This window comes from Falco rusticolus, chromosome 11, assembly GCF_015220075.1.
Source record: "Falco rusticolus isolate bFalRus1 chromosome 11, bFalRus1.pri, whole genome shotgun sequence".
NCBI lineage: Eukaryota > Metazoa > Chordata > Aves > Falconiformes > Falconidae > Falco > Falco rusticolus.
This window is the reverse complement of record NC_051197.1, coordinates 15,455,225-15,483,171: the sequence shown is the minus strand read 5'-3', so window position 1 is coordinate 15,483,171 and position 27,947 is coordinate 15,455,225. Positions and strand designations below refer to the sequence as shown.

General features: G+C 38.0%; 1 protein-coding gene across 21 annotated transcripts in view; it reads right to left on the bottom strand.

The window, feature by feature from the left end:
• Positions 1–6,814: 6,814 nt before the first annotated feature.
• The window catches only part of ADGRL2 (adhesion G protein-coupled receptor L2), a 179,634-nt gene continuing 158,501 nt past the window's right edge, over positions 6,815–27,947 (bottom strand). For 2 of the 21 annotated variants that reach the window (XM_037404630.1, XM_037404634.1), the window contains 8 exons: positions 21,563–21,654; positions 20,669–20,713; positions 20,354–20,380; positions 19,519–19,687; positions 15,696–15,824; positions 15,176–15,272; positions 12,191–12,319; positions 6,815–8,878 (listed from right to left, as the gene is read on the bottom strand). In XM_037404630.1, the coding sequence (XP_037260527.1) occupies positions 8,124–8,878; positions 12,191–12,319; positions 15,176–15,272; positions 15,696–15,824; positions 19,519–19,687; positions 20,354–20,380; positions 20,669–20,713; positions 21,563–21,654 (1,443 nt within the window). In that variant the 3' untranslated portion in view covers positions 6,815–8,123. Of the gene's footprint in view, positions 8,879–9,533; positions 9,587–11,896; positions 11,979–12,190; positions 12,320–15,175; positions 15,273–15,695; positions 15,825–19,518; positions 19,688–20,353; positions 20,381–20,668; positions 20,714–21,562; positions 21,655–27,947 lie in introns of all 21 variants that reach the window. The other 19 variants (XM_037404631.1, XM_037404632.1, XM_037404640.1 and 16 more) reach the window with 13 other exon arrangements.

Below are 27,947 nucleotides of genomic sequence, written 5' to 3'. Positions count from 1 at the left end.
TGGCTTAACCTTGGCTGGGTGCCAGGTGCCCACCAAGGCCACTCTATCACACCCCCACACACCTAAGTAGACAGGGGAGAGAAAATATAGCAAAACGCTCGTGGATCAGTGTAAGGGCAGGGAGATCACTCAGCAATTGCCATCATGGGCAAAACAGAGTTGACTTGGGGAAATTAGTTCGATATATTGCCATTCAGATGAGAGTAAGAAAATGAGAACTAAACCTAAAACTTAGAAACAACTTCCTCCAACTCCTCCCTTCTTCCCAGGCTTAACTTCAATCCCAATTTCTCTGCATCCTCCCCCTGAGCAGCACAGGGGAATGGAGATTATGGTCAGTTTATCACACGTTGTTCCCGTGGCTCCTTCCTCCTCATAATCTTCCCCTGCTGTAGTGTAGGGTCCCTCCCATGGGAGACGGTTCTCCCTGAACTTCTCCAATATGAGTCCTTCCCACAGACTGCAGCCCTTCACACACAGCCCCAGCCAGGGTCCCCCCCAGGGGTGCCGTCCCTCAGGCACAGGCTGCTCCAGCCTGGGTGCCCCTGGGGTCACAGGTCCTACCAGGACCCTGCCCCAGCGCGGGCTGCCCACGGGGTCACAGCCTCCTTCGGGCACCCCCTGCTCCGGCGTGGGGCCCTCCCTGAGCTGCAGGTGGGGATCTCGCTGTGGACTTCACCGCAGGCTGGGGGGAATCTCTGCTTCGGTGCCTGGAGTCCCCCCTGCCCTCACCCTGGTGTCCGCAGGGCTGGTGTCTCACACAGCCTCACTCCTCTCTCCAGCTGCAAGTTGCTGTTGTGCAGTTTTTATCTCCTCCTTACCATGCTGTCACAGAGGTGCTGCCACCGTGGCTGATGGGCTCAGCCTTGGCCAGCGGTGGGTCCGTCTCGGAGCCGGCTGGCATCGGCTCTATCGGGCATGGGGGAAGCTTCTGGTAGCTTCTCACAGAAGCCACCTCTGTGGCCCTCCACTGCTATCAAAACCTTGGCATGAAACCTAATACACACGGATACTGAAGGAAGTAGGCTGCTGTGAGCAGGTCTTCAGTGGCATGCTGAGGAGCTAACTACTCTGGTTAGCCCAATTTTGATACCTTGAGTTTCTCAGCTAGAGGCTGTGTGTGGGACATGGAGGGCCCTGAGGGTGCCCACCTTTGGCTGGAGAGCATCTACATGCCACCCTGCAGGCCCCATGGTGTGGCTGGTACCATGAACCTGGCATGACATGGCCTTTCAGCAGCTTCACCTGCTCCCTTGTGTGTGATGTATGTTATGCCGAAACCTGTGGAGTTTTTGGTTCTACATACACAGGCAGCATGGGTGACTCACAACACAAACGGTAAACCTGATGTCAGAGAACTCAGCTGCCATGTGATGAAACCAAAGAGCTGGGAGAAATTTTGCAGTCTGTTTTCCATAGCAAGGGGATACACGTGGGCTCACGGAGCTTTGGAAAGGCTCACAAGTGCAGCTCCTGCTGCAATGAGCCAGCTGAGGTATGGGCAGATAGCAGGTGCTGCAGGGCTTCAGTGGTGGCATTTACACCAAGAAGTTACACAGACTCACAGGGCTTATCTCTTATCTCCAGACAAAATAGAATTATTGTCAGGACAGTAGCTTCAGCAGGGGAGGGAAGGAGCCCCTTTGTAAGCTAAATTCTGGATTATGGCATTCATGGGCTCTGCTAGTACACGGGACGAGGCAGCGGCACCGCTTGTGGTGCTTGGCTTGCCTTGGCTCACCTCTGCTGTGGCAATGTGGCCGCACATGTGCGGTAACAGAGCTTGGGCTGAAAAAATGTCTTTAGTAACAAAAATGTATGTGTCTACAGATTAGAATTAATTATGCCCCTGAAGTAATGCCTGTTGTACCTGTGGATGATGTACCTTGGGATTTCAGTGTCTAGATTCCACCTAAGTTTCACTTTGAACAGTTAAGTGCTTTTGGAGTCTGACATCTAGCAGCTCCACATTCAGGCGTACAGTGCGGTGGGAACACTGCCGAAAGAGATGTAACTGCTTAGAAAAGCTTAGAAGAAAATTGTGCCTCTCTAACATACTAAAATTAAGTCAATCATGCAGCTGCTGAGAGTAGAGGGAATGGTTGATGTAATTTATTTGGATTTTAGAAAGAAAAAAAAAAAGTCCTTGTAAAAATATCCCTACCAAGAAGACATTAAAGAGAAGCAGTACTGAGAAAGTGAGAGCCAAAGTAATTGTGCATTAGAAACTAAGAGGTGGAGCAGGATCAAATGGTCAATTTTTTTTATCATGGCAAAAGGCTAATGTTATAGTGCCCCAACATGCTGTATTCAAACTGGTGCTATCTGAGAAATGGGATGAACATGCTATCTGAAAGGTGGCACTGTTTGCTGTTACCAGAGAATTATTTCAGTTAATCAGAACTAGGGAAGATTGTAAATGACCTGGATTAACAAAGTGAATAAATAGACAGTGTGATGCAGATGAAATGCAATGCTGACAAATATGAGGTTGGGCACACATTCAGGGGAGCAATCGGAAGTATTTGTAGGCTTTGCAGGGTTCTAAATTAACCATAACTATTTAAGGTCATTACTTGCTATGATCAGCTTGGTGGAAAAAATTGTGTTATGAAGGCATACTATGAAAACAAAAGATGATGTGAGACCATGGGGGGGGGGGGGGGGGAACTACAGACTAGAAAATACAATTCCATCCATAGATTAACAATAACAATTCACCTGTAATTTTTTTCCTTGCCCTATCTTTTAAAGCATACTGACAAAAAGGAATTCTATGGACTGGCAACTAAATGATTAAAGAAATGGAGGAGCTGAAAACAAGGATTTGTTTAGAAAGGAGTAAAGTAAAAGGAGGCAAAGTATTTAAAATAATGAGTGGCATAAAGAATACAAGTGAAGAAGTTTGCTTCTTTTTTGCATTAGCAAAATAAATAGAGAGTGGTATATTTAAAGGGAATGAAAATGAATTATTTTCATAAAAACCTCGTTAACCTTTGGGATTCATTCTCGTAAGCAATCATGGAGGCTGAAAGTTCAGCAGCATTATGCTACAAGAAGACTGGAACAGTTATGCCAGATAGCTATTCAATGCTGCTTATTCAGAGATCCCGCTTCTCCGTTAGAAAAGCCCGTACAGATGCTAACCTGCTGCTTCCTATATGTGAATCGGACCTTTGAATGTGCATAGATGTTTTTGTGCTCTGCTTTGCTGTCTCTAAACTGCTTGGCAGTGCAGAGTTTATATTGTGCCAGAGCTCCTACTTCAATACACAGAAGGAGGTGTGCACCCAAGGAAGAAATGGTTAAGAATTACATAAACTTTGCTGTAGAAGAGGTTTTTTGCTAAAACCACCTATTCTGAATGTTATTTCTGCAGCTGTGACTTCCCCTGTCTGGGATCCTGGACTGATGACTTCAGCAGCTGGTGCATTATATGGAATGGTCCTTTAAAATCTCCTTGCTGCTGAGTAGAGTCTTGTATGATTTTCAGTAGCATTTATAACCACTCGGGCTGCACCATGGTGTGATCTGTTTCACATGCCAGGAACTTTGATGGGGAGCGGCTGAGATTAATGGTGACATAATACAGTAAGAAGAGATATTAATGCTCTCAGGCATGAATTAACGAAAATACCATTGAGAATTTATCCTGCATGAATAAAAGGATTTGGAAGTTGTCGTTCTAAAAACCACATGAAGGATTTTACTAAAAAAAAAAAAGCCAACAAAACCAAAACCAAATGCTCTGTTGAAAAAGACAGGGTCCTAATGAACCTTTACTCCATTTTTTTTTTTTTTTTGTCAGAGCTGGATTATTGAGCTGGATCCATTAATTGAATTCCTACTAATTTACAAAGTGTTCATATAAATGAGAGGCACAGATCTCTTGCTTCCAGGGCTGTGGCTGTGCTAATTTTTATCCCCAGCTCAGTGCAAAGCTGGATTCCAATGTGTGGTGTAGTTGTGAGTAGAGACCCAGTATGCCAGTGGCATCCATAAATCTGGGGTCCTTACCTCACTGTGCAGCCATACAGCAAGTCTTGCTTACTGAAACAGTAGCAATGCTCTTCATAGATGTGGAGAGTGACACTTGCCATCTATTTAAAAATAAAAATCTAAGGTATGCTTTACAATGACCTCCCTGCTCTAAGTGCCTTTGCAGGGCTATAGCTAAGGTGGAACTGAAGATACTGCTGTGTCCTATCACTTCTCGTTCTTCATTGTCCCCTAGAATTTGTGAGTTAAAACCCCAGTGGACATGCTGTGTATATATAATTGTCTACCTGTAGCTTCTGGATTTAAAAAATAGTTTTATTCAGGGATAAAACTTTACACTAGCATATGTTGCTGTATAATCAAGTCTAGTGGACAAGTTTTGTCAGTTTTGAGGCAAAGTGCAATACCAGCACTACACAGGGACTGTTTACTTTTGTTAATGTCTGTTCTGAGTAGTTCAGAAAAAAAATCCTAAACAATTAGGACATAAAATATGACACATATTTTATCCATAACTTACGTCAATTTGAAACACCTTTTATTGCCTACATAAGTGAATATATGTAAACTTTATTAGTAATTTCATTTCAAATTTAAAAGAAGCAAAGGTGTATTGTAGAATTCACAGATAAAGGTTAATTTTAACTATAAAGGTATTACCAGTGTTGCATTTCTTCATGTTATGGTTCACTTGTGTAGAATTGAGATGTATTTTATATTAAACAATGCATAGCACCATTATACAACAGTTCACTAAATGCACATCCCATTTAATCTTTTGTAGGAATTAATATAACTGGACTGAAGTTACAAGGAAGAATTGAACTGAGCCAGTAGGGTTAACACTGATACTAACAGGAGATTACTAGCCATAAAAAAATTACAGCTCTTCTGAAAGACAGTGCCTAAAATAGCAGCATATCCTTGGCACCATCATAGGAACTGGTTAACTGATGACCCTGAAGAAACACTTGTTTCCATTAATTCTTCTGTCATTATTTTGCTATTCTCGAACTCTTCCTCTGAATTCTTCTGTCCTTCTGATCCCAAGACAAGATGGCAGGAACGTGAGAAGAGAACATAAAGAAATTACAATAAGCTGTCAGCTATATAATTATACTGTAACCTACTACACTGAGAAGTTACACCAACAGAAATTTGGCAAGGTATTGGCTGCTAGCTAAACACAGGACACTCACTAGCATAGCATTAAAAAAAGCAGGCTCACTAAAAAGCAACATCTACTTTACAAAGAAGCTAACAAAAGAATTCCCTTATGATACTTAGGTTCAGCTGGTTCATCTTAGGTTCATCAGCTACATTTTCTTGTTTTAGGAGTACTTGTTACATTTGCAATTGAATATATAGTTAAGATCACAATGCTACAAACCTTTTTCCAGCATGTAGTTTTGCCACCTTTAGTTAGACACAAAGGAGTATTTGCTTGAACTAGGGTTGAAGATTCTGCTGAAAGTTGGTGATGTTATTAGGTCATGTGTACTGTAATTACTTGAGCACCACATTTTTTAAATCCCTAAGACATGATTTCCTAAGGTAAAAGGAAGCAAGTATGCTTTTCAGTTGCCAGACAGTCCAAGGGAATATTTTTTGCTCAAAAAGAAGTCTGCTGTATACCCTGAATCAGAACAAATTCTTATTTCGTAGAGACTTCAGATTTTTAAAGCATCTCTACTAAACAGAAGTAAACAGTTTCTGATTAAATTTTAAATGTTCCAGTGACTCTATTGCAAACATAGTACTGTTTAAGTGTTAAGGAACATACTGGCAAGAGCTCCCAGTAGGGTCCATGGTGAAAGATGCCTTTTTCTTCAGGAAGAGTTGCTACAGTGTCACAGTCCTGATTACAGATACATTGAGGTTACCTGAACCCCACAGTTCCATCTCAACCTGGATTTTATTATTGTTTTTTTTTCCACAGAATTTGAATTGTTTCAACAGCAGGGAGTCTTGCCCAAAATATTCTTCTTTTTCAGTGTTTTCAAAGTGCATTGATTTATTATCCAAATGGTCTTTCAATGCATTAGAAGGTAACAAATGATACAGCTTTCAAATGAATTTTTGCCGTTACCATACAAACAGTCACAGTGGCCACAGGTGAAACCATGGCTTCTGTGGTGACAGGGCATTAATTTTGGAGTTATTTGGAAGAACACCATTTTGGAAGTGGTGACAAATGAAGTCCTTGGTGTTAGGTTTGAGAGGCCCTGGTTGAAAGGGACAGAAGAGGCTTGGGAATCAACACAACAAAGACTTCAGACTTCCAGTTTTGCCACTGATTTGTAGATAACATCTTGGGCATCAGCTGCCTTCTGCAGTTCTCAGGCCTGATAAAAATAGGGACAGTCATGCTTATTTATCTAACTCAAAACAGTGCCGTGATGGATTAATTATTTAGATACCACTCAGAGTGTTATCCAAATGCTGCTTATTCATGTTTTCCCCACTGCAACAATATATCTTCATTACTAATAATTAACTGCTAATTACTGTTGCCGAGAATATGATAGTGGTGTTTACCACCTTATTTTTAATTTTGGTACAGATGCCTACTTAAAAGTTATGTAAATATATGATATTACAGTACATTTTCCTAATGAGTTTGATCCTATTCAATTGTGCCTAGAGTAATAAATAGTAAAATGACCTCTCTTCTCTAGAGATATATAGACAGCTTCTACTGTATTCTCGACACTTGAATCATGAAATGTAAAGAAGCCATTCTAAGCAGGATGCAGCTGGGTTGAAGGACTGCTGATGCCAATTATGCTTCGTACATAATAATGCACATTTTACCTATTTGGAAAAAAAATTCACATTTATTTACTGTCAAACAGGTGTTAAACTTTACACTGGATATTAGTGATGGGCTCATTATTAACAGGTTTACACAAAGGGATGAAAAAAAGCAGAATTTTGTTGAAACAATTTACATTTCATTAGATTTTTATCATAAAATAAATTAATTACTAAATATAGGCAGAAGGAATATGGAAGAGTAATAGTTATGTTTTATTTATTTTTTTAAAGGACAGGCACCTTTTATTCACGAGAAAGCTTGTGAGAAGTGTCCAGTGTCCCCTTTACCACCCAACCCCGATTAAAGAATGAACAGGGAATTGAGTTACAATCTTTGTTAGCTAAACCAAATTTGTGCAAGGCTTGGCATAATTGGCTTCTAAAACAATTTTCTCCCCAAATTTATTTTTTTGGCAATAAAAATTCAAAATGTAAGAATAAAAACTAACTTGTCAAAGCAGAACACTGTTTACAGTGAAAAGTAAGTGAAAATGGGTAGAACTTGCATTTTAAACATACTACCGTACTATGAACAGAGTGTAAGAAAAACAGCTTATAACATATGTGCAACCAAGAGCTTTTCACAATATTTTCTTCAAACCCTTTAAAATTATTTTTTAATGACAATTATCTTTCAGTTGGACACAAAGGTATTTATTTGACCCTAGCAATAGAACAAAATATAATTTCTTTAGCCATTTTCTCATGAGAACGGTTCATTGTACAGTTGAGGAAATATATGAAATAAGGCCTGTGGCTTGATTGCTAGTGGTTAGACATGTATTCAATCTTTGCCCTAATGGAAAAGATTTGCAGTGAACTGCAAACTGATGCAGAATATCTCTCCTGCTTTTGCAAGTCTTGTCAGGAATAGTAAGGTACAGTAAATTTGTCCCACAGGATTTTAGAGCCTACGCCTTGTATATAATACAATGTAGGCCTAGAAAAAAAAATGGTGCAGCCATATTTACAAATTTAGTTCACAAACTGCTGCAGTAAAATGGCTGGGAAGTGTTTGTTTATTTTTTTCACAATTTTGTTAAATTCAGCAGCAGAAGATATCTTAAAATACCTTGTTGGTATTTCTTTTCTTTGTAACAAATAATTCATTTTAGTATACTCTGTGTATATACAAAGTTTTTGTTTTATAAAAATTCACAGAACTGCGAGGTCCAGTCATCCCTGTTACTGGAGAACCACAGGGTCAACAGAATTGTCTCTTCAAGCAGATATGAGGGAGCCTGCATGGGGCCAATTAAGTCTTTTTAATACTTGTATGTGGCCTTTAATATTTCTTTGCTACACTATTAAAGGCTTGTCACTAGTTGCATTTGTCCTTCTCTAACATCCCCTTCTGGAATACATCCTTCTTTATTAATGGGAATTATGTAGCCGTCGCTATTACCCCTGCTGATTTGATAGTACATCTGAAGCTGATGGCCAGCTCCTAGGTTTGGCATGCTCTTGTAGTAAATGTCCTCATTTTCGCTCCTCCTGGAGGGAGAGAGATCTTCTTCAACGTCGGGGCTGCTCTCTGGATACGGAGAGTCTCTGAGATTGGGCATGCTCGTGTAAAGAGAGTCTCTGTTGGGGGACTGGAGGTGGTCGTCAGCCTCAGCTGTCAGCTGTGAGACGTAACTGTCAGTTCCCTCGGTCTTCACTTTCTTCTGGGGCTGGTATAGAAGGGAGTGAGTCCGCTGAGGAATGAGTGGGGCCTCCAGCTCTTTGTGGTGGAGCTCCAGCCCGGGGGTGTCACTGTGCATCAAAGACGAAGCATCTGCCACGATGGCGTCATCCTCGCTACTGCTCCCGCCAATCACAGCTTTGGCTGGTAGCGTGCGCTCCAGGTTGTGGTTCTTGCTGCTGCCCCGCAGGTTGTTGTGCACTAATTCTGAAATGATCATTTTCTCAAAAGCAGTATCATTCAGGCTTAGTCCACAGTCTACAACTTGCACACTGTCATTATAGTCTCCGTTGCGCAATGAGTAGCTGTTGTTGAAATTACCATTTAGCGGTAGAGTATCCATGGCACTTGTATCCCTGGCATTGTTCAGTGAATGTCCTGAAATGGAAAAGGACAGGTCTGGTTATTGTCTGATGTGATTTCTATCACTTTTTTTTTTTTTTTAACAAAATTCTTTAATGTAGTTCAGGACAAAGTTGTACTTGGAAGTAAGACTTGAGAAAAGTTAGGTTATTGAACATTCCCAAATGCTAACAGTTGCACACCTTATAGGAAAGATGCATTTTTAAAATAACGTGTATTTCCTGTGGGGAATAACAGCATTTTAATTTCTTAATTTAGTGTCAATCCTGTGACTCTTCCACAAGGAACCGTTCACTCCATGCCCTTGCATATGTAATGCAAAGCAATTCATTTGGAAACATCTATGTTTTGAAGTACACCACCATGATTTAGAAAAAGAAAATTAACAGAATTTGTCCTAAACGACACTAAAAAGGAATTAAATCACAGACATAACTGAAGGTAAATGTACAACATAAACCCACATAACTGGCAAGCAACTACTTTAACAACATTTCTAACATTTTTTCCTTTTTTATTTTTTTTGAGATGAAGTAAAGAAAAGAATGAAAAAAAATGGATAAATACAAAGAATTTATGTTAAACAAGGACAGCCATCTTTCACACTACAGGGACCAGGGCCCACAAGCACCATCCAACAACACGATAGACAGCCGGTGGAATGACTCACTTTGGACAACTCACATCATGTCTGTCTGCTCAGGCTATCTGGCCTAAGAGTAGCTGATATATAAAAGAAAGTAAAATGATTTATTGTAACATGATGAAGAATTACTGAGCTTCTCAGCAACTTAGTCAGAGCAAGGGTTCAGCAAATTAGATTACTAAGCAATAACAGCTTTTCTTTTCCCACTTAATGTAATTTTTTTGCACTAATATTCTGTCTGCCAACAACGGCCCCAGGCTTCTAAAGGTCAAAGTTTGCCTGCAGTCTGCATCAGTCACAGTGACAGCACTGAATGAACAGAATAGTTAATTAAGAGTAAGGCCCACAGTTACTATGGGCATGGAAGTCAAATGCAGAAATGTTAGGAATTTCTGTACGTATGGGTCACAGAAATTAAACCAAAGAATAAATACTAGTTGTGGAATGGGAAGAGGAAATCAGCCATGGCTGATATCTCATAGCTGCTGGAGGAATGACAGATTGGGTAAGTCTGCTGGAAACATGAAAAGAAGTTTGGGGGGAGGGGGGGGAAATGAAATCTTATGATGATTAAAGTCTTTATGCTTTTGGTTTTGGCTTTTTTTTTTTTTTTTTTTTTTCTGGTAACAGGATAAAGAAAAGGCTTTCCTATAGACACAAAGACATGTAAACTATGACAGCACAGTGCTTCCCAAGCAAAGGAAAAAGAAAGAAAGAAAAAAAAAAAGACGACTGAAAGAAATTAAACAGTCTGAACCATGGAAAGTCAGATGGCTAGAGCATTCCTAGAAAATCACTTTATCTACAGATATGTCTGAAGTAAAGAAAGAATGGAGTGACTTTACTGAAATGAGACTGACCACTGTGAGGCTGCTGCATTATATGCAAGGCTTGGAGGAGTATGAGAAAAAAGTTGCTTTGGAAAAAGATTATACATTTTCCCATTTTGTGGGTTGTTTTTTTTTTTCATAATTAAAGCTGCAGCTTATCCTAGAAAATTCAATCTTCTCTGGAAATATTGTTTTCAATTAAAAAGTAATTGCATTTTCTCATGAAAAGATTTTTGTCTTCAACTTTAAAAAATAAGAGTAATAATTTCCAAATAAATTCTGAATAATTTGCAAATCATTTTGTATTTTTGTTATTGTTAACTCCTCTCCATGTGTACTGATTTAAACAGTGATGAGGGTTGTTTGAAAGGTCTCTTTAGCTTTGATTAAACAACTCTGTAGTTTTGCAATTTCATATATGTTCCAAGATTTTTCTTGCAATGGATTTAGCTGTGCAGAACATATGGCATTTATAAAAGTAGACAACACATGGACCACATGCTGGCATTCATTTCCCTCGTGAAAGTGATTTAATTCTATAATTTTAATTCTCTTTTTGTCTGCTAAACAGATACCAAAATATATCTGATAATCCAAAATGAGTTTTCTATTATATACTGCAGAGTTAAGCACGGTAGAATATATTCAAATTGGTTTGACGAGGTAAATTTTGTTGCCCATGATCAGGTAATTCATTTGAAATCTTTTCATAGCCTGTAGCAAGATTACTGTGGGAATTTAAAAATGTAAGTAAATTGTTAAGCATTTCTGCTTGACACTGCTTTGGTTTTAAACAGCAAATTATTTCAGCATTGCGTAACTTCTGTTACCAATAGGGTTTGCTACAGACTCATGTTGTTTCCCAAAAAGCAATATGCAAGTACTTTTTGAATGTGGAAACATTTCATTTGCAAATTGTGAACCACTTGCCCGCTGAGTCTACTTCATGACCGCTAGTTATGTTTTAATTGTGCCCATTAAAAATCATGCTGAAAAAATTTACATTTGATAGGCAAAGTTAAGTTTTACTCCCATACTTGTCTCTCTGTAGGTTGCTAGAGGAAAGCATAAGGAAAGTAAGAAAACAAGAGAATGAAAATAGAAACTACAGTTCAGTTAAAAGGAAACTTGAAATAAAAACTGGAAACAAGGTTTTATGATCTCTTTATCAAGGATTTACCATTCCAGTTATACTAAAGTGATCTTATGACTCATCAAACAGTAACTGCTAGATATTACTGATGAATTGCACCGTAGTTAAAAAAGGCAACTAGATAATGCAACAACGAAATGTTGCATAGGTAAGTGATGACACCCTTTATTCCTACAGAACTAAACTGTTCTAAATGTTAATCTCAAGATTTTCCTACAGGAAAATGATCTACCATAAAGCTGCACTATACTATAGTTTAGATCTGTTTGACGCTGGATACAATTTTCTGCGCTGGCGTATCCAAAGGTGTCAAGATGCCTTGCACTGCTTTAGTATCTAATCCGTTCTATAAGCAGTTTTTTTCAGCAAGCTTTAGTCAACCTTATATTGCATAGACATGATACCTCTAAGTGATAAATATCTTGAAGATGGGCTCTCGGACCATGTGGTGTCAGTCCTGTAATAGTATATTAAGATTTATGCCACCTGTGTTAAAAACATGGATAATTATTGGTAAATACTGTTATGGCAAAGGCATTACTATAATATAGTGCAGTTTTACAAGCTGACATCAGCAATACTGTATTTCTCGAACTGACAGAAATTCAGGGTATTGCAACTTGAGTTTCTATCTAGGGAAAAGAAGGGATTTGGAGCAAGCCAAGAAAAGCGGTTTTATTCAGGAAGTATAAGCACACCTGGTGAGTTAAACACAGGAGCTGAAGGGGCATTACATACAACTGTTTCAGCGAGCAATGTGTTATAGGGGTTGTTAGTGCCGTGTGGTCGAAGAAGAGGGTTTGTTAGTAGGTAATTGCCAGTCATTCCTAAAGCAAAAGAAACAGAAAAAAAATGTCAGTTCTTTAATTTGAGGCTGACAGTTTCAATAAAGAATATTTTTATTCATCATGAATCATGTAGGACTTGTCAAATGTAATTCAGCTGAAAATTTCTGAATGTATTTGAGCTATGTATTTGAAATGGGAGCAGGAAAATAGTTAAGATCCCAGTCATTCACAGGTGCTGTCCCAATCCCCAAAGTAAACATCTGGTGAGAGTGACATTTACTAATGTATACACAATCACTGTTACACAAGAATAGCAATTAAATGTGTAGAGATCAAGGTACTACATAAAGCTATTGTAACTTTAAAAATGATCATATGGAACGTTGCTGTCCAGAATACAGAGAACTGAATTTCTTGAGTTGAAAGGTATTGAAAAATCTCTTATGACAGGATCAGAGCTGTTATTCGCTTTATTAAAAACACACGGATAGTGGAAGGGAATTGCTGTTTTCAAACAGACAGTGGATGACAAACTGCAAGAAGCATATCTTAGTATATGCAAAAGTATGCATGCTGAGGGGAAAGCAAAATATTTGCTCTAAGAAATCAGAGCATTCACATTTTCTCCCGGGACATTCATGCTGCAAATTTATCTGCCAGGTTTTAAAAAAGAATTCCCTGAATGACAAATTTTCTTTAAACAATCAGTTTACAAACAAAGTTAAGATGAAGCAAAATACTACATGAACAGATTTTTTTTTTTTAAAAACCCATTTTACAAGTTATTCCAACATCATTTAAACAACTCTTGGAATAATTAGGAAAATAATCAGACTATTTTGAGAAATTATTAAAAAGTCAATTAATCTCTGATTTCTAGCTACTAGAAGAAAAATGTGTTGGAATAATGACCAAAAATAAAACCCAAAAAACCACCACCAAAAACCAAACCACGTAAAATGCTGTGATTTAAAACTTACTTTAAACATTTCATTAAAGTAAAATTCCACTTTCTTTTCTATTGCATTGCACAGCAGTATATCAGGATCAGTGTATTACTGACCCAAGCACTGCCAAAGAGCCAGCTACATTTTTATAGTATGGATATTTTTATTTGGCAAGGATGAGACAGTATATATTCCAAATACTAATGCTTTTTACTAGATACTTTACTCTAGATACTTAGTAGCACAAACGAGCAGAAAATTCTAAGATTCAGGGAATTATTGCCTGATTATGCTGATCTCACTGGCAAGTTTGTATCTGTGAACAACTAAAAAGGTTTTATCGTAGCTTTTTTCAGTTGTAATATACTTATTACTAGAAATACTAACTGAAATATATTCTGCTTGGGGTTCGGGAGGTTTTTTTGTGTACTATGTTTAATCTTGGTTAGAATTATTACTTGTAATTTACAGTTAAGAGAATTATTATTTTCAATCCAAATTTTTTTGCCACCATTAAAGGCTTGACTTTTAAGGAAAAATGACACTTGCCATTAATTATTAAACTAGCTTATATGTATGGATCACTGAGATAGTTACAATATTATAATTGAATAAAAACTGTATCAATTTTTCTAATAGTGACAGAACATTGCCAGTGGCTTGAGACAAGAACTCCGAAATAGGGAGAAACTTCCAAGACCTCTGTTCAACTCTGAATTAACTGAGGGTGCATCATGATTAGAGCAAACCTCAGGATTCAGAGACATCCAGTTAGGGTGAAATCCCAGACTTTTATCTACTGTATTTACAGGATTTTAGTAAGACACTGGAAGGGAATGTACTTCTTTCTTGGGCATGAAAAATATAAATTTTCTACTTAGAAGGGTTTATTTATTTTGACTTTGTCAGAGGAACATACAAGATTTAGGGGAGGGGAGCAGTGAGACACACAGGTCTTACCCACTTTCTATAAGCTAAATAGCAAAAATAGAATCATGCTTTCTGAAATTTTTTCTTTTGCAAAATACCACACTTTTTACTTTCAAAGTGAATGTAAATTAAGTACATGTCCCTACTACCAAATCTTGAAAAAAAACCCCAAAAAACCCAAGGGAAGAAAACTTGCTAGTTGTGGTTGATGACTGCTTTATAGCTCCCTGACGGGGGAATTTTCCGTTGGAAACTTCCTGAGTTAAGCAGGAGCTGGTCGCAATGAGATCAGGGCTACGTGTTCTTCTAGGGATGTGGGTGGAAGAACAGGCTTTGAACTTGGCTTGCACAGAGCAGTCTTCCCTCCTCTGCTAGCGCAAACTACCTCAAAAAGACACAGGGGGAAGGGGAGAAAGGAAGGGACATTCTGTCTTAGTTAATACCCTTGTTTTCTAACTGGACATGAGAATGAGGTTACAAATTTCAAAGCCTATTTGAGCTGAGAAATTTTGAGTTTTGGCTTCTTTGTGCCTGAAAATCTGGATTCTATCCCATGTGACAGACACGATGCTCTTTGAAATAGAAAAGATAAATGCTTCACAGACATCTTTTGCATAGAAATGATATCAATTAGTTTTCACTGGGAAAATTTCTGCACCTAAAAATCATAGTCAAATATGCATTAAAATGTTACTGCACTCATATTTCTGTTTCAGATTTAACCTATAAAGGTTAGGAAAGATTTAAAATTGTGATCTTGCTTTTAAGTTAAATTATTGATGAGACTTATTTAAATACATTCCCACGAATGGAGGAATTAAACTTCTATAACAGGGGGCCAGTTGAGGGAACACAGTTTAAAGGTGCTGGTGGATGACTTTAAAACTCTGCTTTTAGAGAACGTTTTTTCCAGATTTTTTTTTTTCCAAAACATTCTTTTCAATTCTTCTGCATTAAATGATATAAAATCTTCATAAAATTTAAGGCTTCTAAAACTGAAATGTTCCCAGTGACTGACCTTGATTAAGTGTTGAAGTGCTGTTGATGTCACCTGAGATAAAAGACGATTCGGATTGTTTTCTCACAGTGTCATTCCACATCCTCCTTATACGACTCTGTTAACATAAAGCAGCGAGACGGAAGCATAGTAAGTTACAAAAAGATTTTTAGAATGCACCATTTTGTAGTTATGTAGAATATTTGTGTTTATTCTGGCCTAAAGCAAGCTGTTCTTTTAGCATTTAGTGAAACTCCTTCTTTTGTTATTATTAAATAATTTTTTAAATTTCATTTAAATGAAGCATAATGGTATAAACCTTCCTACAAACCAGCCCCTAATTACAAGAAAAGTAAGGTGTTTGCATTAGACCAAAGTAAAAGGAAATGTTTAAAAAGAAATCAATTCTACTATGCAGAAGTATGTACTTGCCATCTAAATGATAATAATGAGAAGACAATTAGTGCTTTGATTGGAACATATCTCAGTAGGCTTTTTATAAATAAGGTTAATTAAAAGATGCTGTCAAAATCTCTCTTACCTGTGTGCCAGAGGAATAGCGAGCGCTAGTTCTTGTTGTTGATGCCTTCACTGAACTGTGGGGACTCTCAGTTGGTAGTCCACCACAGCAGTAGGAATGTCGGAAGCATTTGCCATATTCCTTACGTACCTGTGGGGGAAGAAAAGATTACTTAGCACACAAAAATAGTGTTAAAATTTCTCCACTGGCAAAAACACATGAGTCCTGCATTAAAACTACTCACACACTTTTCAAGCGAACGGATAATTCTTGCTTGTTTAATTGTTGGCTGTTACCAAAATCAGGTACTTTTCCCTACTTGGTGGCAGCATTATCAGGTATCCAGAATTTTTGAACAAGTTGTTTCCAAGTTATACACATTTCATTTAGATGTTTCTGAACTACCGTTACTGAACAATTTATGGGATTATTTTTATCTTGTTTTCATGTTGTAGATTAATATAGTTAAGTTTATTTGAATTGAATGCTGGCTGAAAATGGTCTCTTTTATATGAGCTTTTGGTGAAGAAGCCACATAAATCCTGTCTTCCCATCCCAGCATGCAAGAAGGGCTGAGGTAGCTAGCCTTTGCCCTACTCGGTACTGCCCATTATGTCAGCCCTCCAAGAAAGTGTGAAAACCTGCAATGACTATAAAGGCATTTTCATATAAAGTTACTCTGCGTAACTCAAACAGCTGCCAGTTCATATGGTCACACCTGCTTTGGGATTGCACACAGCTCACAAACACCGCTGCCCCAATCTAGGCAGAGCACCAGCTCTGCCGGCAGAGGCACCGTCAGTGTTCCAGAGTCAAATTTTGAATCGTAAGGCTGGGAACTGAAACATCTTTCACTTCTAGAACCAAAAATTAAAATCCTAATTACTGCCTTTGGTGAACCTAGAAAACTGAATATACCTACGTATATGACATTTTTGTCTGACAGAGCAACAAAACTGATGAATGATTCCAGTATTTGGCCTGCATTTATTCACCTCCTGTTTCCAATGACCTACTGGAAACATTAGTTTTGCAATTTCTGTGTTAACGTTTGTCATGAAAGTATTCAACATTAATTTACAGAGCAGTTAATTCTCTCGTATTCAGTGACTGCCACACTGACTGCTATTATAGTGCGTACTAGGAGAGCGCATACACATCTTGGCAGCATGACAGCATCAGTAAAAGGACACAGTGGATAAAATTCGTGAAGATGTGTAGGTCTAAATTCGTAAATCTTCCCAAGTACATGGGACTCTAAATGTCTCTTCTACTTCTACATCAATGAGACTCCTACATTTCTGGGAAAAGTGGGATTTTAGATAATCTGGAAATTCTGCTTGACCTATGAAAATACAAGATAGAAAGTAAGTTATGTGCATGTAAAAAGGGGAGAGGGGAAAATGCAAGATTTACATGTCATACGTTGTTTCCAATATTACAAGAATTTTACTCATGGAATATACATGTGACGTTTCTATAAACTGGAAGGTTGAAGAACATATGAAGAACATAAAAGCCTTAATTTCAAGCTAGGGACAATAACTTATCTTTTTATAAAAGTATATATTCATATTTTAAGTGAAGCCCTATCCATATCAGCACAAAAGACACATAAAAAAATGGAAAGAGAAATGCACAGACATAGAATTATAATCTTTAACTCTGTAGTCTGAAGAACTTAAATCTATATATATATCATCACTAGATGGTATAACACCTAAGAAAATACATTCCTGAACACTAATGGATATTAAATGCTCTAAACCACTACATAGCAGAGACAATAGCAATCAAAACTGTATTTTTACCCAAATACCACCCTCCAGGGCTGGTTTTGCCTAATGCCTATATTGCAGTGAATGTACATTATCTGTCAGTACTGTGCATTCCACTGTCATTATTTCTAAATTATAGCTTGTTGGAAACTGATGGAAGCAACAGCACTATCATCTTGTCAGAACTGGAAACATAATAGTTTTCACTTTCACAATTCTATTTCTCTGTTCAATTTAGTGACCAACCAGTAATAACAGAATAAAAAGACTACATTAGCTATGCAGACAGAGAATAGGATGATATCCCGTCAAAGGCATCAAAACTTAAAAATCTTAAATGGCAGCTTTAACATTCTTTCAGGTATAAATCTTATTGCTCTAGGTTATGCTTTTTCACACTTGACTGGTATTTTAATATTGCTTTTTGCTGACTCCACTTAATAGAAAAACAATGCACAGCTGTAAAAAGAAATAAAAAGGAAATCTGTTTTTGATTTTCAAGTCCAATACAAGTGGTAGAAAGGGCAACATTATATGAAGCCCTAATCTAAAAATTATTTGCATTTTGAGAATGTTTGCATTTTCTTCCCTCTCTTCTTTTCTTAGGCTTCATCTCCTCTCTAAGTGTGCTTCTGCTCTCTCAAAACGAGAGGACTGCCGTGTTCATATGGATAAAATTCTTTCTGTCTACCAGATCTTTTCCTAAAACATGGCTGAATGCCATTGTCTACACCAGATTTAGAGATGCTGAGATTGTTGGAGCTGGTACAGTCGAGAACATGCAAGAATGTGATTTTTGTACTTACACAGCAATACTATATCCAATGGTCTCCAACCATTTTATAAATATCAGTTAATTATGTCCCTGGTGAGCTAATTATAATGGGAGTTAATAACTGCTAGGTCTCCAGCCTAAAACTGGTAAAAATATTTGGAATCTAAATATTGCAAATTGGGTATTTCCAGATATAGGACGTTTTATGCATTTTATGTTAAATTTTTGGGGGAGAGATTTTTTGATGTTTACCCTTCCTCTCAACTTTTGTTACTTTCCTTTGCCATGCCTTCCAACACTTTTGGAGCTTTTTTATTTCATCCTTCGCTGAAGAACCTCTAAGACATCTTTGGAAGCAGTCCCCACCCTCAGTCTGGGTAAGAGAAGGGGTGCAGTGAACCCAAAGAGAATCCCACTCAGTTGTGCCCTTCACTTTCTTCTCTGCCATTCGCTCCTCTCTCCCCTGCAAGCCGCCTCTCTCCCCAGCACATCTGCTTCTTCTGGACTCATCTGCTCCCTTTGGGCAAAGGGGAGCGGAACAAATTTAGCACATCCCGCTCATGAAGGAAGCCTCGTGCCAGGGGATTCCAGTTTTTCCAGTTAAGAGCATGAAGCTGTTGGATTGCTAGGGGAGGCAAACACTTGAAAAAACTAGTCATGCTGGCGTCTTTGGAAAACTCTCCCCGTTAGCAGCTGCCTAGTGTTAATTACTACTTTTTTCTAAAAAATGTGTGTGTCGAAGTTCATAATAAAATTAATTTTTACATCTCGCTTAATTTGGTAATGAACAAGCACTCATAATATAATCTCTGTCTATCACCCATAGCTTTATGTGGCAACTTAATGGGATCTCAGGAGAGGTCCTCTGTCTTGATCTGAGAAAGAGAGACAGTTTGAGATGGGCTGATACTGTAAATGATCCTTTGTTTGCAGTGCTGCAGCGAAGGAAGGTTTTGTTTCAGGTGCACATAAAAGACTTTTGGCTGTAAGTCCAGACTAATATGTACCACATTACTGATGTTAAACAGTGCATTTTCTATAGCAATTTTCTTCCCAAAGCCTCAAAACTTTCCAGGCTCAGGTTGGAAATGTTGCATCCCTTTTAAACCCCCCCAGGCCAGGCAGGAGTTATATGACTCCCACAATTATGCCCAGCAAGAACTGCTTTTGAATCCTAGTCCTCTCCCCAAACTACTTTAAAATACTCCAGTTCTTGACGCTATTTTTAAAGAAATATATGTGATATTTTAAAAGAGTTAGGGAACACACATCTGTGTTTTCAGTAACTTACTTTCTTTTGAAGGGCACAATGAAAGATGAAAATAAACATTCCTTGGAAAGCATTAAATACTGTGAAGAGATAGGTCATCACAACAGTCCCCTCATTGATAAACAGCAGGCCAAATGACCATGTTAGGCCAAGGAGACACAGGAGAGCAAACGCACCCAGGACCCAGGATCTGTAAAAGAAAATTCATTTTAGTAACATTACTTAAGAGAATGCCCATCACCAAATCCAATATTAACATTTCAGTTCCCGCAGTTGACTTTTACTAGATTCATATTCAAATGTAAAATTTCCTTGGGTTTAACCTTTTATCTACTAAAGAAAGAACAATTCCATTTAGCACTTTTAGTCTCCAGTGAAAACAGCAAGAGTAGATAGACCTTTTTCTTTCTCAAGAACTGCATAGGATGTCAAAACTATTTTGAAATGCAGAAGTATAGCACAAGCCCCAGCTACTCCACTGCTTTATCTGCTTTTAGAAAAGAGATTGATAAATCTGGCTTAGCCACTAATCACACCATAGATTTTAAACAGTGGTGCTGCCATATGACACCAAATAACGTAACACAAATGCACAAAGGTTAAACAGCAGATTAAAAGCCTAGAGCCCAAATCTTTAATGCTCCGATAAACTCAGCTAAACTGAAGCTAGATGATCTAACTTCCGCATGAAGAAACCCTGCTGAAACGTGACAAAAATATGGATACTGCTCTACAGAATAGTCTAAAAAAGATTCCATCATGAATAGGTTAAGGAAAAGGAATTGTAGAGAACGGCACAGAATGAAAGGGAAAGGGAATTTAGTCAGTGAATTCCACATCTAACTAATGATCTTACTTGATAAATGGCTTATTATCTTCATAGCTAGAAAGCATTATAAGCAGAAAAGAGAAACAAAATTATTAGACAGAATTGAAACAGAAATTAATAAGAGCATTTTTAATTGTCTATAAAAATTAGTCAAAATTAGGAAATTCAAAATGCAGAGGCAAGCAATTTAAAATTATAAAGGCATATAATAGTTAAAAATTCTTTAGCAAATCAGGTATCTCAAAACTAATTAATTAAAATTAAGGGAAATCCACAATATTGACCGAGTTTGTAAAGTTAAAAATCATGCTAGAAATTTGTTAATGTAGGGTTCTATCTTACCCAGGTAAGTCCGTATTATAGTAGCCATCACAAACACGGTAATTACTGGTGTGGATGAGAAGACAGAAAGAGGAAAAGGAAGAAAAGAGAGAGATGCTAAAGATTAGCTCTCTCTCTCATCATGCAACATGCAATGAAGCTGATACTGACCTATCTAGAACATCTAGTTCACAACGTTAGCCTTACTGAAAATCTCCCTTCACCATTTTCAACATTCAAAGCAAATCTGTAAGACCCTTTCACATCCAACCCTCAGTGTTAGAAAGTTGCAACATCCCTTCAGTGTTGATAACAAAAACCTTCAGTACAACATAAAGCTATACAGAATACAGTCAAAGACTATCTAAAGAAGCACGAGCTGCCAAAGCCTTGTTAATTATATAACACAATATTACTCTGCAAAAGGGATACTGCAGTACAGCACCATGATAAACATTTGTTAAATTAGCATGAAAACAGCAGATAATCTTCAAGTTAACAATAATAATAGAGTCAATTCTCTTGGGAGAACAGGATTACGAGTAGAAACTGCTCAGAATCCCTAAATCAAAAAGTCATTTAACAAAACAAACTTAATATAATCGTATCAGCCATGCAAACAGGAACATCATTTTTGAACTGCATTTTAAATGCAAATGAAATTACTACAGTGCCGTGGCATTTCCGTGAAACAGTTTATTGGCACTAGTTCCAGGCTGAAATTATCTAATTTTGACCAGCATTTGTGACATACAGCAACAATGTGACGAAAGCAGGATTGGCTCTGTTTGCTTCTAATTGACATCTGCAGTTGCTGGGAGACAATGGCATGTGCTCCTAATGGAGAGTAGCTTTCAATCAGTTCAGCAATCAGAAAATAATCATAGTTCTCATACTTGAACACAAAGCACTTACTTAATGTTTTCCAACCTGCTAGAGTCTGGTTTCAAAGTGTTTGAGTGCTTCACCATTTTGCACAATGTGATCACCAGGAAGATAAGATTCAGCTGTCAAAACAGATAAGAATGAAATTAAACTACTTCAAGTAATAGGCTCAATAATGATGATGTTACAGACTAAACAAAAACTCTGTAATTTATTTTCAAATATATAGTGAAACTGCGTAACTCTATCAAACAGCCTGTGATAGGTGATTGCAAATACAGACAAGAGGAAAAAAATGTTAAAAGCCCTTGTTTCACTTTATTTTCCAAATTCACCACATCATCACGAATGACCGTATTTAGCTCATGTCCAACACCTGTCATTGTCAGCCTAGCTCTGCTTCCCAGCATGTTGTGCTCGACCCCTGCTCACCTTTGCCTGTCACCTCTGGCCCTGTTCTCTAGCTCACTGACTTTCTCTGAGGACTACAGTCACCCCTTTACTGCACCATACTAGTTGTCGTTTTATCACCCTGTCCTGCTTCTGGAATGTTTTTCACCTTTGCTGGTTTCTCCCTTTCTGGTTTTTTTTTTATTCCCTTTTGTTCTCACAAATCCCACTGGGGTCTTGAAAAACAGCTTAAATGTAACTGAAGAAAAAGAAAAAGCGAAAGAAAAAAACCAGACAAAGACAAAGAAACACAAAGATGTAGCAAACGCATCAAACTTAGCAGTGCCATAGGCATATGCTGGTGGTGCACCCTCCTACTGCCCTCTTTCCCTTTGTAGTCTGGATTCTGCTGAAGCAAGACTGCATGCCACTTGAAGGGAAGGACTATGCTGTCTCATTCTTGTTGTGTCATTCATATAGATGACACCGGGGAAGATACAGAAGTATAAAAAAGATAATTTTATATTGTTTTCCTACTGTGAAACAGAATCACAGATACCAAAGATACTAGGTGCCTTTCTCCTATCAATTTCAAAGCATGTGAAGAGCACAGGTCAGCCAAATACAAGGATGCCGACAGAATATGGGTCGAAAAGTGTTATAAAGTTGAGTAATTAGTACATGCTGTCCTGTATCAATGCAAACAATTCAAATAAAGTCATACATTTGAAAACAGTAAAAGCTATGTCCTTTCAGGGAGAAGACACACCTCCTCATCTACTATTGCAATGGTCCACAAGAAATAGCTGAATTGATAGCTAAGGGAAGATGGGAGAATATGCTCAAACATCCTTATAACACATATATTAGATAGATTATAAATCCATTCTTACAGCCTTCCGTATACATCTGCAACTGGTTACTGAAGGAGAAGCCCAGTTTCTACTTTTGGGGAGCCTTTGGTTTGAGACAGCATCAAAATCCTCACCATTTTTGTAACACTGAGGATACCACTTCATATCAGATGTGTTCCTACAGCTGTGCCACAATGGTCATAAATGTCACTCAATTCCTAATAAAGAGCAGGTCTTAACAATCTTGAAAAGATGAGTATTTTGAAGGCTCTGATCAGAGTCTGTTAATAATGACATGTATTATAGAAATAATTCCTACTGCTAAGGGCAATCAAGTTATCACTGCTGCTGCTGTCTTAAAATCAGGATGGACGGCATGAACTGCAATGCAGTTCTCAACACCAGAACAGTGTTTGTCAGCTTTTGACCTCATCAGTCCTTGTTCAAAGTAAAACGTTTTTACACTTGTATCTTGAGATTAATACAAAAAGTGCATGTGATACAAATAACAAAAATAAGCTTTTATAATTTATTTCTGTCTGTGTGTCAAGAACTGATAGAAAATACTTGACCTTTAAGTGGAGGTATGTACATGGGGTAGGTTAAGCACGATTTTCATTGCCGCAAAATGTAACAGAAGCATCAGTATCTCTTGACCATGCTGATTACCTTTTATGATTCTTACTTAATGACTAACCAGCTGAGAAACGCTTCATAACATCATTGCCATCATTTTATTCCTCTTATCTAGGTTCCCACTGCACTGTGTAAGTTCCTTGGGTGAGAAAACAAGTTGCTTCTCTCCCTGGTCTTTGCAGTAGGCAGGACAGGGGCTCTGTGAGTGACCTCACTCTCAGTTCCATGCCTTTGCAGGAAAACTTTCTATATCTGAAAAAGTTTCTTACACATTTTGGTAGCTGACATAACATGAACTTCTCCAGACCTTCTTAAAAAAAAAAAAAAAAAAAAAAAAAAAAAAAAGAAACTTCAATTTACTTTTTGTGAAAACAAACAGATTAAGAGCTAAGACACATGCCCCATGCCAATCCTAACACGTAAATCAACTTTGGCTGCAACCTATGCAAACGGGAGTGCACAATCCAGTTCAGAATAGTATTTATAGCACAGCTGGAAGCTAATCCTTGCCTAAGTAGCTACCCTGGAGTATCCTGCATTGTACTAGCAACATCGTTCTTGGATCAAAAACTCATAGATATGGCTTAGCCCATAAATGACTGCCTTATGAAACGCAAGGTTTTTATCCTCTGATTCTTTGTGTGACAGAAGTGCTGGTTTGACATATGAAAAACAAAAGCTTGTGTTTATATACTGAGTTTCCTTCGGCGACGTGCAAGCATACTCAGCCTTACCCCAGAGCCTGAGCCAAGCTCCAGCGTATTAAGCAGGTTTTATGTAGACACTCAGCTCTGTCTGTATATATGGCCTTGCTGGACTAGAGGGTAACTGTAGATAGCCGTTTCTTAATAGAAATTAGTTCTTAATTTAATTTGCTTTAATTCTGATTTAGGTACAGACCCCCAAAAGCAGCCCACAGAAATGCTGTATCACAGTAGCTGAAGAAGTCCTTCCAAGATAAAAAGCAAAATACTGTACTTTGAAGACAAATTACTTTGACATCAGAGCATATCATACTTGTTTCTCCATCACTGTGAAATACTGTATAGTTTTCAGTTTCACCAGTCAAAAGACCGCGGTTTGCCACTTGTTCAAACATGCTGGCATCTCTGTTGCACATTATATCATTATCAAAAGCCTATTTTTCCTGCTTACAAATACTGTAACCAAACCTTTCTATAGATTCTCTTTTGGCTCCCTTACTGCTTTTCATCTAGAAATTGATTGCTTTGGAGGAACTCATGAGTTCAAGACTTTTGGGCATCCTGCCATTTTATTACACAAGACACTAAGCAGTGAGGGAAAAGAACGTGTTGGAGAATAATTGCTTTTAGAAGGAATGGCTGAATTACTTTCCTTGGTGAGAAGTACATGAGGGGAGAAGGAAACACACTGAGTGCTTTTGCATTCTTTTGTACCAACTTTGTATAAGGGAAGTTTTTTCAGCCCTGAGCAAACTGGTCTGAGCTCAGAGCAGAGTCTGTTTTGAGCAGTAGTTTTGACTACAGATCTCCCGAAGTGCCTTCCAACCTGAATTGTTTCATGACTGTGTGAGGACTGAACTGTTACTGATCTAAGCAAATGAATCTGTAGATGTTTTCCAAGCTTGACAGATGGTCTGTGTAGGACACCCTTCTTTAAGCATGTTCACTGAAAACACACAGTACTCTGGGGTCACACAAAGGCCACGTGAACGGCAAGACAGGCTTTTGAAAGCAAACTTGTAGGAGAAAAAATGGACCTCTGACAATGAGGGCTTTCTGATCACTTCATATAACATAAAGGGCTAGTGACTGGCTGGGCCTCATCCGGACAACTGGCCTGCATTCACCCCTGCACCTGAGCAGTACCATTCTCCTTCAATCGTAATAAAAAATATAAATGTATTGTGTAAACACACCCACAGCCACAGTGTATACATCTCAAACAGTCACGAAATTATACCCTTGATAGTCAGTAAAATCTCTTCCACGCTGCACTTCTGAGAATCAGAACAACACTCTTTTGAAGGCTAAAAATGAGAATTTAAGTCTGGTCAGGCATCAGGGTCGGATTTGAAGATTCTGCTGTGATACTGAGAGTGACAAAAGGCACAGCTTCAGTAGATGGAGCTATAATGTGAGATCTCTTAAAACATTAGCTGATAACAATAAGCAAAAACTTGGACTGATAATTTCATTAATGTTTATGCTAGGTTTTTGTTGTAATTTCTAAAAGGTATTATCCACTCTATGAGACAGGATAATGGATTACATAGCGAACTAGCTTAATCCAGATTCTGATTTCAAAAATGTATGTAAAATGAAAAAAAAAAAAAAAAAAAGAGCATTTTTTAAGATACCAGTTCCTACTTATTTCTTAGTATGACAGGTGTAATTGGACAGAACAGAGCAAAAGAAAGACAATTGGATAAATTGGATATATATTAAAAAATAAAAAGTAACTACTTAAAAATACAAAATGTTAAGAATTTTTTAAGGTAATAATCAAATGCATCACCCTGGAAGATCATGCTTCTTTCATAGCCAACACACAGAGGGCCATTTCTGGTTTGGAAATCAGAAGGTACTAGACATGAAAAATGGTATCAGTAAGAATTCTGTCTTTCTAGCACCTGAAACCTATGACATTTTCAGAGAGGGAGCGTCTTCAAGTCAAATTAACTTTTTTTAAAAGTGAATGTAATAACCTGCACTGAAGACTAATGGATTCAAATTAGTTGCAGGTACAATGAATTAGTAGCCAAACAGAGCTAGATTTTGCAATAATTATGATAAATTTCCCTCTGTGAGCAATAGATAAATACCATTTATCAAGTGTCTACTACAGAAAGATATACTTGTATTATTTATATACATAAGCTTACAAATACAGTCCATTTTCATATGCAGAGCTAGATTATCTGTGCATCTGTATGTATACACCCACTGACTTTGGTGAAGTAATGCCTCAACCTGATTGAAAAAATAAACTATCTTTCTTATGTTAATGAAACAGAACATCCTAGGATCTTTTGCTTAAACAACCTTTGGTAGCCCAATGTTTGCTCCATCTGTGAGAAGCAAACTCCAGTAGTTTGGGCTGAATTAAAAGTCAAACCAACATCACCCATTCCTTGGATATGAATGAATACAGATCTACACAGAAGTCAAAATACTGAGGCTTTTCTGACCACAGATTACAGGAGTGCACTGTTTGTTTTATAGCCATGAACCTGCTCAATTGAATCACGTCCGCCTGAGCTTAGCAGCTTAAAATTCATTCCACACAGCCTGCAGTGCTGACATGGATATGATAAGACAGAAGAACAGAAACACCACTCTGAAGTAACCTAGCTGAACTGCACATGTTCTGACCCTTTTTGAACTCCCCAGAGCTTTTGTTACCTGGCAAATGCAGCTCTAAAACTGCTCTTGTATCTCCAGATCTTTGCTCTTAGCCATGCAGAAGCCTATTTCTCTTTGGGACTAGCAGCGAGAGAGGTGCTCTCTGAAGGCTTCTAAATGAGTGTGCACACTGAACTCTCACTGAACTGAATTAATTATTAAAGATGCAGATGGAGCTGTCCAAATGATAAGAACAGCTCCTGACGTATCATGATCCAAGCTTTCATTAAACCATTTCAGGCATACTAATGGTTTCCCACCGCTCATTACTTACATGCTCTTTTCTCATAGATATGATAACCCTGGTGCCCAAAGGCATGACAGGCTATGGAAACAGTGAAGTTGAAAGTTCCTCAGAAGAGACGTACTGAGGAATTTCATACTTCCCATCCTCATTTTGTACAAACCTGTATACAAGTGCAAATGCTTCTAAACTCAGAGAAGAATTTGTAAATAAAAGTAGTAAGCAATATTGTCAAAAAAGAGTTCATGTGCATTGACAGTACTAGTAAACTGGGAATCAGAAGTGATTTGATTAACGTGCTAAGAAGCTTACCAAGGTGAAATTCTCACATGCTACTCACACTAAGTAAGCTACACTACAAATATGGCTCTTCGGTTGCACCGCACCTGACTTACTATTTTTCAGCCATTACACTTCTCACACTTCTTCCTCTGGTCTCTCTTGCTTTCTCAGTTGGGACAATTAGAGGGCAAAGCAATTGCTAGAGAAGAATTACTCCCAGGAACTGTGGTGTGATTGCTACCTGCTGTTTCATATTTTTGAAGTTGGGAATACTGCTCCCAAAGGCCTTTTGCGTCTCAGCCTAAATGATTTGCTGGAGGATAATAATGTCATGGCCAGTAAATAATAGTGAACTATGTCTGTACATGGTCAATATGATTAAATGTCCTTCACCTCTATTCTCACTCTGACCTGGTTATGAGGAAGTGAAAAAGCCGTCAGCAAAGCCCAAAGCCTCCCATGTGAAATGTTATTTTAAAGCAAAGGAGAGAAATAGAGGTGACTTAGCAAAATACTCCCAAGTAACGATAAAACAAAAAGCTAGACACAAAAAGCAAAATTATCACCACACAATCAGACTTGAGGTAACTGAACTATCATGGCATGAAACTTAGAACAATTTT